Below are 15,066 nucleotides of genomic sequence, written 5' to 3' on the forward strand. Positions count from 1 at the left end.
GTCGATGAGACTGACGATACAATGGCTCAAAACTCTTGAAAAGTGTGTCCTCTTTTTCGGAGTGTCCCTCTCTGCGGAGTGTTCTCTTTCGGAGTGTCCCTCTCTCCGCGGAGTGTCCCTCTTTCCACGGAGTGTCCCCTTTTGAAGTGTCACTCACCGCGGTGTGTCCTCTTTTGAAGTGTCCCTCTCACCGCGGAGTGTCCTCTTTCAGTGTCCCTCTCACCGCGGAGTGTCCTCTTTCGAAGTGTCCCTCACCGTGGAGTGTCCTCTTTCAGAGTGTCCCTTTCTCTGTGGAGTGTCCTCCTTCGGTGTGTCCCTCTATCCGCGGTGTGTCCTCTTTTTTGAAACATAAAATATGGTAACCCAATCATAACCCCGACCCCCCCTAAATGAGCGACGTTTGACGGTATTGAGGCCAAACTGATGGGCTGATATGAACATCAAACCCCCAAAATGGAGCATCCCCATTGCCCCCTAATATACTCCCCAATGTCACCAATGTGTGTTCAATTTGGTGGAGATCACGTCAACTGTTAAATCTGTCTCGTTCCACCAATCATCGGCACCATCCCCACCCCTCCCCCCCCCCCCACAGGCCCCCATTATATGTACCAAGCTTTTTGGTCCCACAATGTTCCGTTCTCAAGATATACAAGACGAGGGAACGGGCAGACACGAACAGGGACACGGAGTGTGATTTACCTGACATGAGATTGGTTAGTAAACGATCCGCACGTGGATAACAAAAAAGGAGGGACCAGTTTGGTAGAAAACGCGGGAAGAGAGGGAAACAATGAAACTTCTCCTCAGACTCGTCCAGTAACGAATCTGCTCTCAGGAATCAAAATCACCGCTCGAGCTCCGATTACAACTCCTCAAACTCGTCCACTAACGAATCTGCTCTCAGGAATCAAAATCACCGCTCGAGCTCCGATTACAACTCCTCAAACTCGTTCACTAGCGAATCTGCTCTCAGGAATCAAAATCACCGCTCGAGCTCCGATTACAACTCCTCAAACTCGTCCACTAACGAATCTGCTCTCAGGAATCAAAATCACCGCTCGAGCTCCGATTACAACTCCTCAAACTCGTCCACTAACGAATCTGCTCTCAGGAATCAAAATCACCGCTCGAGCTCCGATTACAACTCCTCAAACTCGTCCACTAACGAATCTGCTCTCAGGAATCAAAATCACCGCTCGAGCTCCGATTACAACTCCTCAAACTCGTTCACTAGCGAATCTGCTCTCAGGAATCAAAATCACCGCTCGAGCTCCGATTACAACTCCTCAGACTCGTCCAGTAACGAATCTGCTCTCAGGAATCAAAATCACCGCTCGAGCTCCGATTACAACTCCTCAAACTCGTCCGCTAACGAATCTGCTCTCAGGAATCAAAATCACCGCTCGAGCTCCGATTACAACTCCTCAAACTCGTTCACTAGCGAATCTGCTCTCAGGAATCAAAATCACCGTTCGAGTTCCGATTATAACGAACGGAATCGTTTCACCGGCTCAGGACATCGACACGGGTCGTGTACGAGGGGGGACCCGGACATCGTGGGATTCTCCACAGAAATTATTTACTTACATCGTGCATAGCACGGACCCCGCACGGGAACAAGAACAGCACGTACCGGGTCCGAACTCCTTATCCTTGAGTGGATTGACCCCGTTCCTTCCATGGGAGACACTCGTGGATCCCGGAGGGTTCACCTCGTGTTCCTCACCGGAGAGATCTCGGTTCATCGCACACAGTAAGCCAGGCAAGACTGTTGAAGAGTACAGTGTAGTAGATTACAATGTAACACACTGTATGTAGTACAGTCCCGCACAGTTCAAGGTGGTCGAACAACAATGTCCAAGTGAAGACCCTGCGCTCCACGATCTCTGAATCTATTTTAACAACACAATTCCAAGTTGCAGATTCGCCACAAATCGAACGTTGAAAAAAATTCTGGCGGTTGAGCAGGCGAGCTATCGCCGGCACCCTGAAAAAATTATTTTCAACATACAGAGGGTACCATCAACATACAGAGGGTACCATCAACATACTGAGGGTACCATCAACATACAGAGCGTACCATCAACATACAGAGGGTACCATCAACATACAGAGCGTACCATCAACATACAGAGGGTACCGTCAACATACAGAGGGTACCGTCAACATACAGAGCGTACCATCAACATACAGAGGGTACCATCAACATACTGAGGGTACCATCAACATACAGAGGGTACCGTCAACATACAGAGGGTACCATCAACATACAGAGGGTACCATCAACATACTGAGGGTACCATCAACATACAGAGGGTACCGTCAACATACAGAGGGTGCCATCAACATACAGAGGGTACCATCAACATACAGAGGGTACCGTCAACATACAGAGGGTACCGTCAACATACAGAGGGTACCGTCAACCTACAGAGGGTACCATCAACATACTGAGGGTACCATCAACATACAGAGGGTACCGTCAACATACAGAGGGTACCGTCAACATACAGAGGGTACCGTCAACATACAGAGGGTACCGTCAACATACAGAGGGTACCGTCAACCTACAGAGGGTACCGTCAACATACAGAGGGTACCGTCAACCTACAGAGGGTACCGTCAACATACAGAGGGTACCGTCAACATACAGAGGGTACCGTCAACATACAGAGGGTACCATCAACCTACAGAGGGTACCGTCAACATACAGAGGGTACCGTCAACATACAGAGGGTACCGTCAACCTACAGAGGGTACAGTCAACATACAGAGGGTACCGTCAACCTACAGAGGGTACCATCAACATACAGAGGGTACCATCAACATACAGAGGGTACCGTCAACATACAGAGGGTACCGTCAACCTACAGAGGGTACCATCAACATACAGAGGGTACAGTCAACATACAGAGGGTACCGTCAACATACAGAGGGTACCGTCAACCTACAGAGGGTACCGTTAACCTACAGAGGGTACCGTCAACATACAGAGGGTACCGTCAACCTACAGAGGGTACCGTCAACCTACAGAGGGTACCGTCAACATACAGAGGGTACCATCAACATACAGAGTGACCATCAACCTACAGAGGGTACCGTCAACATACAGAGGGTACCGTCAACCTACAGAGGGTACCATCAACATACAGAGGGTACCATCAACCTACAGAGGGTACCATCAACCTACAGAGGGTAACATCAACATACAGAGGGTACCATCAACCTACAGAGGGTAACATCAACATACAGAGGGTACCATCAACATACAGAGGGTACCATCAGACTTCAGCCTTCAGACATTGATGCTACCCCGTCGGCTTGTGCTGCATTGTAAAGAAGAATAATAAAAAGAAGAGCTTAACCCACATGTGTCACGTTTATTGAAATGTCTCCCATCCAGTAAATCAGATACAAACACAAGGGTTCTTGTTGGTCTGTCTGTCTGCTTGGTGAGTGTCATGGGGATGGGGGGAGGGGTGGAAGTGGGGGGGGTGGCGGAAGGGGGAAGATATTGTCAAGCTGAGCAAGATGTGAGCGAGGAGAGTCAGCGCAGAGGAGAGAGCAGTCCTCCAACCCAAAGGGGAGAGCAATGCTCCAACCCAGAGGGGAAAGCAGTCCAACCCAGAGGGGAGAGCAGTCCTCCAACCCAGAGGGGAGAGCAGTCCTCCAACCCAGAGGGGAGAGCAGTGCTCCAAACAAGAGGGGAGAGCAGTGCTCCAACCTAGAGGGGAGAGCAGTACTCCAACCTTGAGGGGAGAGCAGTACTCCAACCTTGAGGGGAGAGCAGTACTCCAACCTTGAGGGGAGAGCAGTGCTCCAACCTAAAGGGGATAGCAGTGCTACAACCCAGAGGGGAGAGCAGTACTCCAACCCAGAGGGGAGAACAGTACTCCAACCTTGAGGGGAGAGCATTGCTCCAACCGAGAGGGGAGAGCAGTACTTCAACCCAGAGGCAAGAGCAGTACTCCAGCCTATAGGGAGAGCAGTACTTCATCAAACTGCAATGAAGGTATTGTTGGGGACCACTGCCTTTCCCTCATCCACCCAATCAGACACTACTTCATAGAACTCTAAAAGATTTGGTAAACAGGAAATACCTTTGGTAAACGCATGCTGACTACCTTTAATTAGTTTGTATTTGTTTTAATGATTCTTCATCCGGTCTTTAATTAATTTCTCCAACACCTTCCCCACAACTGAAGTCAAACTAACAGGTCTATACTTTCCCAGTTCTTCTCTGGATCCTTTATTAAATAATGGTTTTACATTTGATACTCTCCATTCCTCCAGTACCTGTCCTGACTCCAGGAAACTATTGAAAATATCTGTTAATATCTCACTTACCTGCTCAGCCACCTCCATCAATACTCTCGGGTGTATATTATCTGGACCCGAAACCTTATCTTCGCTTAGATGACCGAGCTGTTCCTTTACTTCCTTCACTCCAACCTGGATCTTCTGCAAAAGGCCTTCCTCACCTCCTTGATACTCTCAGCTATTCGCAATTCTCCTGACTGCTATTGTGTAAAAGTTGAAGTAAAATACCTGTTTAATAAGCCTGCCATCTCACTTTTATCACTAACCACTCTCCCAGTGCTAATCCTCAATGGGCCCACACTGGTCCGAACCTGTTCTTTTCCCTTGATATACTTAATGAAAGCCTTGCTATTATGTTTAATATTCTTGGCCATGTCCTTCTCATTTTCTCTTTTGACTTGCCGAGTTATTTTATTAACTAGACGCTATTTACTTTGATTGTGATATTGTTGCGGAGCCGGGTATCGGCTGCGAGCACGACCGCCAGGTGGAGCAGCCGTGTCAACTCTGCCAAACACCTGGAATTTAGATCGTACCTTTCGGAAAACTCCGAGGGTATGGGTCCCTTACCGGACCGTGAATCGTCAATAATTCCACCACGTGGTAGAGAGTTATTTGCCAATCTTCAAAATACCTAGAGATCCACGTGGCGAGCTATCGAGTATTCACACCCCCGACGGCACTCGTCGAGTCGATAGCATGCCCGACCCGTGCGCAACCCGAGCGGATAGTTGCCGAAGTCCCGTCGGTCCAAATGTACATTTACAGCGACAACAACCTTTGTAATTCACCAACACGTGCCATGCTAAGCCAATGGAAGTTCGTGTTTGGTCTTTGTGCTTGAGAGGAACTGCTTTGCAGATATCTTTCCAATAGGTGTGTTGTCTCCCACATGGAAGAAAACCGCTGCCTTGTCACCCAATCATCTCTCTCGTGTAGCTTCCTTCAGTGAAGTAGCAACATCGTACTGATCAACACCCTTAGAGAAAAAGCAATCCTGGACTAAAACACAGAAACGAGCTGATACATTTAACAAATGGGGTATTTATTCACAGTAATCGGGGAAACGAGGGAAGCACGTAAGGGCAGAGTTATCACGACTAATAGAGAATGCAAAGTTACACATAAGCACTTAAACAATTCCTACTTAAAGACGGGCCCACAGACAGACGCACACCCAAAAGAAACGGACCCAAAATGATCTTTATTATCCCTTCAGCTCGGAGGGAAGTTGAGCTGAGGGATGAGAAAGTGGCTGGTTACCTGGCCGCGAGCGCGCGGCTCGACATCCACACCTTTCTGGAGCACCAATCGGCAAGAACGGACCAAGGGCAACCGACGCAGACCACGCCAGCGACAAGATGAGCCGGGAACCAGAGCACGCCAGCGACGAGATAAGCCAGGATCCAGAACACGCGCTGGTGAAGACGGGGCGCAGATTCTTTCCTACCCGCTTGAGCAGATCCACCCGATTGTTTGCTCTCCATTCCTTTTGTCGCTCTCGGGTGCCGTCCGCTCATCGTGGCCCGCTCTCATTGGGTGGTACACAACGCATTCCCTTATTTGGCACGCAGCCAAGAGAACCGGTTCATGACCATATTTGGGAATGGAATTCCATCCCCGAACGGATTCCGAACACACCCGCATACCAGCGAGCGCGTGGAGAATGCCGGGAACAGAGGGTTGTCACTGTGAGAGCGAAGATGGCGTTGTTGTTGTAATTGTCGATGTAAAAATCCTAACTATCAAAATAACTCCGCAGCACATGAACATTTAATTACCCATTAGACACAGGTAGGGAGCCCTAACTATAAACACATACTTACCGATATAACTGTTCTATAGGGGACGGCTGTCTGTTTGTGTGCACAAGGCTTCCAGATTCGTAACAATATAAATCTAACTCTAGTCCTGGAATGTTAAACGCAATAAATGCCTTTTGCTTCTCTTTAATAGAATTCTTTATCTCACTGCTCAACCACCCTAGTCTCTTTCTGTTTATAGTTTTCCACTTCATTGGAATGTACATACTCTAACCTCTACACATTTTGTCATTAAAGGTTTCCCATTTCTTTGATGCTGATTGTCCTATTGTTAGAGTCTCCCAATCTACATCATCAAACTCTCTCCTCACACCCTTAATATTTGCCTTCCTAAAATCTCACAGCTTTACTCTCCTATCCTGAACTCTAACCCTTTACAGAATCCTTGCATACACAATGTTATGGTCACTTGATCCGAAATGCTCCACCTCCTCCACCATATTGGGATTGTTACATCAAAGGAGGTCTAACACTGCACATGCCTGGTGTTAGCTTTATGGTTAGGGTTGTGGGCTTGGGATCCTCGGATCCTGAGTTCAAATTCTCCTCGGCTGTTGAATTAACTCCAGGTGGGGTTGACCCTGCCTGTCATCCTTCGGAGGTCGGCAAAATGAGTGCCAGCTTGCTGGTATCCTGTGTCAGAGTGGCGACCCGTCCAGGATTGTACCCAATAGCCAAGGACACTGCTTCAGCAGCACCAACGCTCTGCACAGAATATGGTCCCAATGGAAGGATGGATGGAACACTGCACTCCGCCCTCGTGGGCTGATCTACAAACTGGGTTAAAAAGCAATCCTGGACTAAAACTAGGAAATCCTCATCTGCTCTGCCCTTTCCCTGTTCCTGGACCCAATCTAGCTCTGGCAAGTTAATTCCGCCCAAATTAATACTCTTCCCTTACCACATGCCCTTTTGAATTGTTCATGTACTTCTCCTTCCTCTTCTTCCTTCATACCCGGAGCCCTATAAAAGCATCCTACCAGTATCTTACTGTTTTTACAATCTCTACCTACACAGAATCCTCAACATTTATTCCTTCCTTAATGTCACCCCTTTCTCTTGATGCAATGCTGTCCTTTACCCAGATTGCTGCTACTCCTATTCTCTCCTTCCTACCACACCAATACACCTTGTAGCCTTCTAATCCTGTCCTCCAGTTACTCTCTTCCTGAAACCATGTCTCACTCACTGCAACTACATCGTACTCCTCGCTATCTGTTTTGGCTTCAAGCTCTTCCAGCTTAATATTTAAACTTCTGGTATTGGTATTGAATATATTTAACTTTTCCCTTTCTGAAATCCTATTTTCCTGCCTGACCTTACTCATCACAATTACATCATCCGTTCCTTCCTTAATAGCTTCCCCACCCTCCGCTGACTTAAAAACCCTGAATTCCTTCCTCAATTCCCACTGCAAACCTTGCTGTCCCCTTTCTATTAAACATACTGCCATCATTCTGGAAACACTCCCTTTGTCCTCTAAATGATTCCCACTGCTTCTTAAATGTAAAACCTTCCTCCCGACACCATTCTTCCAGCCATTGGTTGACGTTTATTGCTCTACTCGTAATTTCTATATCGTTTGCTAATCTTGGGAGAATCCCAGAAAACATGACCTCACAAGCCTTTGCTTTCAGCCGCTTACCCAATATCTATTTTTCAAAACCTCTGAGTAAACTTTCCCTACATCATTCGCTCCTCGGTGTACCACAACCAACTTCTTCCTGCCGTCACCCGATACAATATCGTTTACCCTTCCTTCAATGTCCCAAACTCCTGCTCCCTCAAAACTACACAGAATTCTGTGTCTACGATCCTTCCTACAGAATGAAGAATCCACATATTTAACAGTCTCATCACCCACAAAAACTGTCTCCCAAACGTCATTGCTACCAATCGCCATTGTTGCATCTTCACCACTGCCAATCTCCTCAGCAACCTCACTCCACAACCACAACCAACTATTGTCCACAAGTTTCTCACATTCTGCTACTTGCTGCAAATTATCTATCCATTCCTTCAACTTAGTATAGTTAGTGAATTTTAGCAAATTGTATTGACCATCTGTGAAAAAATTGCTTACCAAAAAATTTCTTCACTAACGTATTCATCTAGGTGTCTGCTAACACCTATCAATTAGTACAAACCCAAATCCTTGTGGAAAATTCTGGGGAGCCAATCAAAGTTCGGGTGCTCAGAGGGCCTGCGCGAAAAAAAAATCGGAAAAATTAACTTTTGCCAATATTGACTTGTGGGATGTCTAACTAGGGGTTTTTGGGGGTGCTGAATCGATTCCAACCATTAGATTTGAAGAAAAATGAATCCCTTGGATCCAAACATGTGGTCAAGTTGTATCGTGAGTCCGAGTTGAGAGGGCATCACTCCTGATCGAGGGTGATAGGCTTTCAGTAGGTTCTGGCCCCAGACTGCTACATTTTCGTCTTATTTCTCGATTGGTTTCAGTAGCTTCTGTAGGCTGTTGGGAATCAGAGCAAGCTGGTTCTGTGTATTGGTCATGCTCTCCACCGAAGGGTACTGCTTCTGGTCAAGTGGGACTCTTGCCAAGTCTCCGCAGATCAGGTTGATGGCAGTTGAAATGGTGAGCTCTTTCAGTTCAGCATCGTCCAGGGATTGCGAGGGGTTGAGGACCTGCTGACGGTAGTCTCGAAGGATTGAGTTTGTCATGTCTCTCAGACACACAATGTCTGTTCTTCTCTCATCTGATGTGAAGTAGAGAGACTCCTCATACTGTTCCTGAAGCCTTATTTTCAGATACTGTGGACTGTATGCCAGACTTTTGTCCTCGCTGGGGTCAAGCTCTTCCATCTTCCTGTGGATCTCTGCAAGAGTTGTAATACCGTGCTCCACCCCTTCATCTATCCTTAAGCACAGTTTCTCAAACAGCAACTGTCTCTCTTCATCAATAAGCCGTCCGATCTGAGGACAAAAATATCATTTTTAATTCAGCCGAACTTATCATTTTAATTTTCATTTCATAAGTGCATTGCTATTATAATTACCTCAGGGTTTGTAAACGAGTGCGCGAATAGGGTCCTGCACCGAAGATGATAAAGCACCTCTTCTGCTACCAAGTCTATGATCCCAGACTGACGACCGGCAACCTCACGTCCCCAGGCATCTCCTCGTTTCACAGCTGTCTCCATCAAATTCCTTTTCAGTCGGTCCTGGTAGCGATTGTCAGGCGCACGATACAACTTCAGGGCTCTGCCTGGATGATGCCACATATATGCATGATTAAAGTATTTGACTTTGAGTGGTGGAGTGAAGAGAAAAAAAAATTGAAAAATATACATTTGAACTTGTGCAGGACTCAGTAAACACGCAACTTACCAGGGTTTCGTTCCAATGTTCCAACGTTGATGCCTTCATCACAGAGGATGCAAACATCACGGTAGATAAGATGCGCTGATGGTGTTTGGGAAGTAGAGCTGGAGCCAGGTGAGGTACTTTGCCCAGATGATATCTGGCGTTTTTTCATCCTGTCTGAGCATCGGCCCTCCTCATCTTGTTCTATGGAAATAAACTTATTGTTTAGAAAGCAAATTTGAGATTATTATTGTCGTTTTTATTTGCAATGATACTTCCTTTGAATGATGAATAAAAAAAACTTACGATTAGCTGTTTCAGTTGCAGTGGATATACTTCTCGCACGACTGTACAACTCTGTTTTACAATCCACATGGTATCTCAACTTGCTGTCTTCTCCGTTGTTCCAGTCCTCATTTAGTCTCCCGATCAACGCCGCATCACCCACAAGCTCAGAATGTGATAAGATCTGTGGGTGGCCTTTATTGGACACTTTTGAGAGCGTATGCTTTTCAATCCCGGAACCACCACAGATGAAACACCTCAAGCCAGGTTCAGTCACATGCTTGTCCATACTGTCCTAAATAATAAGACATTTTTTGTAAACAACAGACAGGACATGAAATTTTGACACAAAACAGACAGAACACACATACAGTGATGCGTTTTAACATTAATAGGTCCACTCTATGTTGAATATATTCAACTTCTATTGAGTCCGGTACACAATAATTTTATAGCTAAAAGCTCTTAGCTAACGTCAGCTAACACAGAGAATTCTACTGAGCATGAGCACAAGTATAACCAACAATATAGCAGTGGTTTCAAAAATGTTGTATGCTGGTTTCAGCACAATTTGAACAATCTGAATCAATTGAGCCAAATTACCGCAAAACACAGTCTGAGATATCTAAAAATGTATCATATCAATATTTTACGGCCAGGGATTCATTTTTCCTCAAATCTAATGGTTGGAATCAATTCAGCACCCCAAAAAACCCCTAGTTAGACATCCCACAAGTCAATATTGGCAAAAGTTAATTTTTCCGATTTTTTCGCGCATGCCATTTGAGAGCACCCGAACTTTGATTGGCTCCCCAGAATTTTCCACAAGGATTTGGGTTTGCACTAATTGATAGGTGTTAGTAGACACCTAGATGAATACGTCAGTGAAGAAATTTTTTGGTAAGCATTTTTTTCCACAGATGGTCAATACAATTTGCTAAAATTCCCTAACTAGTAATGACTATCCTCAAGTAGGTTATTTCTTCACACTTCCCTCTGCTTCTCCTATTCCTGTGAGTACCTTCTGCTTCCTCCATTATTGATGTGGCCCACGTTGAGCATCCATCACATTTTATGCAATCCCATTCCTTTATCCTTTGCTCTCTATTTATACCCTTTTCCCCACCATATTCCCAAGCCACCAACTGCCTTAAACGATCGATTTAAACGTTTGGCCTCACCCTGCTTCTTTCACTAAACACAAATACCTGCTAAACTGTTACAAACACAACAACCCTTACAGATACAAAACCCACAGACAACCATGTCACAGATTTTTCAATAAGAATGCCTGAACTGTGGAATAATAAACAAACAGATTGAGTGAGAGAGGTTACTCCACTCGCTTGAACCTCACTTTACCAAGTTGGAGAAAATACATCCAAACATTGTGGAATCACAAATCTCTGAGATAGATTGGCACCTTATCAAGGAGGCACAGAAAATCAGAAACGAGGTGGAAAACTACGATAAAATATTTATAAACATCGTCAAAAACATGAAAAGCAGGTTTTTTTGAAAACAACAAAGGTGTTCAAATAACCCAGTGTTATACCCACACATGTTGACCCTGAGAATGTAAATTATAATCGTTTTGGTGTCGGACAAATCAAATACAAGAGTGATAACTACTCCGAGTTACCAGATTTCACAAACAGTCGCACAGCATGAATGTCCTCAGTTAAAACATGTTACTAGTAAAGAGTTTAAGGAGAAACACACTGTTCATGTCAGAGTTGTGCAGACTTCTGCTTGGCCACAAGGAATTTCCATCGTTGGTGACATTGGTTCAAATAGTAATGGGTCCTCCTATGTATGCACAGGGGTGATGCAGAGAGGGGTTTCAGGAGGCAGAACCTGATAAAGACAAGAACAAGGACCCGACCTCTGCCACAAAATACAGACTGAAATTGAAGGACCTCCAATAGAAAAACATGGACTTCACTGCTGGGTGGAAGCTACAAAACACCTTTTAAAAAATTAGTGAATGGCTGTGCAAATGACTCGTGTCTTTCTGATGATTTTGCCAATTTGGAGTTGAGGTGTGAAAGGACATCCTTCTATGCAGCAGCAGATCCTAAAATTGTAAATGTATCATCAACATATGGAAAATACACACAAGGTATGAGTTTAGTAGATAAATCCTGGAACGTACACATGTCATGGAAGCTGACAAAGATTGTTGGCGAGAGTCAGACCAAGTGGCAATCACATCACTGCACCGAAAACTCAGGAAACCAAGCTGTTCATGGGTAAACTCGTTTTCAACCTCATCTCCACCCACCTGTCCATCCTTGTCTCTAACCCCACTGTTATCACCCTTACTTCTCTTTGGGCTTGAACCGCCTGCTGTAGTTAGCTGGCTGAATCACCTCTCATTCCGTGGGTTGGTCTGCACCATTGTCCCGAGCTGTAATTCAGCACCTCTGTTAGGCTTTCGGTATCATGCCGTGGGGTGACTTCTCACCTTGTTGCACAGCCTCACCACTTTCTGGTGTCATGGTTGGGATCGCATGTCCTTCTGCCCCTCGAAAAGCCTGTAGTTCCAATCTCTTCTTTTGAGGCTGACTTCTTCTTCTCCTCCATCAGACGTGTAGCACCACCACCACAGTCTACTGCTGATGTCTTCTCTTTGAAATGCTGTCCTTTGGGACAGTCGTATAATTTATAGTTTGTCTACCAACGTGTATTTGGCTGGGCAGTGTTTTCGAAATTCCTGCTTCCTTGTGTTTGCAGCCTCACCTTTGTACTGTTATCTGTCATGTTCCCAGGCCCACTTTTCTTTTTCTACAATTTTTTTCTCCTGCAGTTACCCCCCACGCGAAGCACAATGCAGGATGGAGCAATTTGTTCACTCCGTCTGTCAATCTGCAGACGTCTGTCTCTGATTGAGAAATCACTTAATTTCAATTGAATTTTATATTTTCAGCCATTTTACGCCACATGGACCAATAAAACTTGCCCCTCATGTTCTCAGCATTGGGGGATATTGATATTCAGACAATATTGCGATTCGTAGGAAATGTAGATCCTGCTCGAAAACACAAAGCAAGAGTTGAAAAGACCCTTCTCATGTCAGTTTTCTCAACACTGCCCGGGGTACGGTGTTCCATGAACTCGCTCGTTCAATTATGTTTATGATTCATTTCCTTCTGGTCTTTAGCTGGTTGTCTGAACAGGTTATTTCCTTAATTTTATCTTTGGATGGATATTTGTGGACTTTATGCTATGGTAGTGATCTTTGTGATACCAGAGTGCCTTCAGAAAGTATTCACACCCCTCGACATTTGTCACATTTTGTTGTATTACAGCCTGAATTTAAAATGGATTAAATTTAAATGTTTTGTCACCGAGCTACACAAAAATACCCAATAATGACAAAAGTGGGGGGGCCTATGTAGTTTTGTGTGCAGTTAATGTTAATTTGTGGCAACCACTGTGAATGTATTCTTCTTGGTCCCACGAACCGGAAAAATGATGTTGCCATTTTTTCTGTTGACCTTTAGTGACCTTGCCTCAAGGTCAAAGGTCAAGCATCATTACAGTGACCATACTTCATTCAAAGTATATCGACCTTGGTGGCAACATGTGGCAAAATTCACAAGGAACAGTGGATATGACATTTGTTTCAACATTTGACCATTCATTTTTTTGGCAATATGCAAATGAGCTAATTACAGATCAACACATGTATAATTAGCATACATGTACCTCATTAAACATATATCCGGGCCATATATATATATAAATATATATATATATGTATATATATATATATATATATATATATATATATATGTATATATATATGTATATGTATATATATATATATATGTATGTACATATATGTATATATACATACATATATATATATACATATATATATATATATATATATATATACATATATATATATATATACATATATATATATATATACATATATATACATACATATATATATATATATATATATACATATATATATATATATATATATATATATATATACATATATATATATACATATATATACATATATATATATATACATATATATATATATATATATATATATATACATATATATATATATATACATACATATATATATATACATATATATATGTATATATATATATATATATATATATATATATATATATATATATATATATATATATATATATATATATATATATATATATCCAGCACATCCTGTCTCTAGATAATGTTAATTGTTAGTAGTTCATCACAAATGTATCCTGGGTTCTATTAGCTGAATGATGTTGTCAACGTTCTGTTGACTTTTGTGACCTTAGTTCAAGGTCCAGTTCAAAGAACATATTTTGGCCACAATTCACTATTACCATGATTGTATTCCAATGTCCCTCTCATGGTTATTATTGACATACATATTAAAATATGTTATACTGTTTGTACAGTCATCATCTGCACCACACGTACACATCTCTGTGCAGTTCATATCTTGTGATTTGTGAGAGCAGTGAGAGCTGCATTTTGTTGTTGTACATCCACACTTACCTAGGTGAGTGATAGCATACAGGGCAGGAAGTTGCTTTGTTGAGATGGCCACCAGACCATCATCTTCCATTTTCCACCCAAAGTCTGTAGCAGGTGGGAGGTGTGGGTTAGGCACGTCATCTTGATTCCACACCATTGCTTGATAGTGTGCACGTGCAATAGCTTCTTCTAAAGCTCCTCGAATAGGTGGCAACTTTTGAGCTTCTGATTGTTTCTTTGTGAACAATCTCCAGCGGAGGTCGCCAACGTTGGTAATGAATGTTCCTGGCTCATAAAGCTGACAGACGAACTCTTCGAGAGCTGCAATTGTTTCTGAGGATGGTTTATCACTATTACCAAGAGATGCAAAGGCAGATACCACATCAGGGGAAGGTTTCATCAGTGCATGCCAGCAACTAAGCTTACCCTTGCCAGCAAATCTGCCAGTTTGATCTGCTCCAGAGAACGCATGAAAGCCTGGTAGAGCAGCAGCCATTTGGTCACCCAGTACATGAAATATGGGTGACAGCGAGAAAACACGTTTCTTGTTTCCTGTCCCTGTGAGAAAGTAGTAGATGTCTTTGCAGAGCTGTGGATAACGTCTGATAAGCAGGACTAGAACATCTGTATCTGGGGACTGTATGTACAGTCTTGTAGCTCCTCGCTTTGCAGCATCCAGGCTGTGTAGGATAATTCTTGTGTCAGCCTCCTCTTGTGAGCTGCAGAGGTGCTGCACATCAACACCGTTGGACATCACATCTTTCCTTGAGGTGACAATAAACGA

At 43.8% G+C, this 15,066-nt stretch overlaps 1 protein-coding gene and 1 pseudogene across 2 annotated transcripts in view; both read right to left on the minus strand.

Annotated features, from left to right (window-relative positions):
- Window positions 1-2,184, minus strand: part of LOC147009206 (uncharacterized) — a 107,146-nt pseudogene extending 104,962 nt beyond the window's left edge. Inside the window, exon 1 of the transcript XR_015053026.1 lies at window positions 1,637-2,184. The product of XR_015053026.1 is annotated as an uncharacterized LOC147009206 (transcript). The remainder of the gene's footprint in view (window positions 1-1,636) is intronic.
- A 1,331-nt stretch (window positions 2,185-3,515) lies between these two features.
- Window positions 3,516-10,047, minus strand: LOC147009207 (uncharacterized). Its single transcript, XM_085861590.1, has 4 exons — window positions 9,780-10,047; window positions 9,498-9,677; window positions 9,167-9,375; window positions 3,516-9,083 (listed from the first exon to the last, which is right to left on the minus strand). The coding sequence occupies exons 1-4, from the start codon at window positions 10,045-10,047 to the stop codon at window positions 8,589-8,591; spliced, it is 1,152 nt and encodes a 383-aa protein (XP_085717716.1). The 3' UTR covers window positions 3,516-8,588.
- Between the last annotated feature and the right edge of the window lie 5,019 nt (window positions 10,048-15,066).

This window comes from Eptatretus burgeri, chromosome 17, assembly GCF_056783735.1.
Source record: "Eptatretus burgeri isolate ZD-2024b chromosome 17, Ebu_testis_v1, whole genome shotgun sequence".
Taxonomy (NCBI): domain Eukaryota; kingdom Metazoa; phylum Chordata; class Myxini; order Myxiniformes; family Myxinidae; genus Eptatretus; species Eptatretus burgeri.

Coding starts and splice junctions, on each gene's coding strand:
- LOC147009207 (XM_085861590.1), bottom strand. CDS start 10,047: ATGGACAAGCATGTGACTGAACCTGGCTTGAGGTGTTTCATCTGTGGT. Junction 9,376..9,497: donor AACATTGGAACGAAACCCTG/GTAAGTTGCGTG, acceptor GGCATCATCCAG/GCAGAGCCCTGAAGTTGTAT. Junction 9,084..9,166: donor ACTCGTTTACAAACCCTGAG/GTAATTATAATA, acceptor TTTTGTCCTCAG/ATCGGACGGCTTATTGATGA.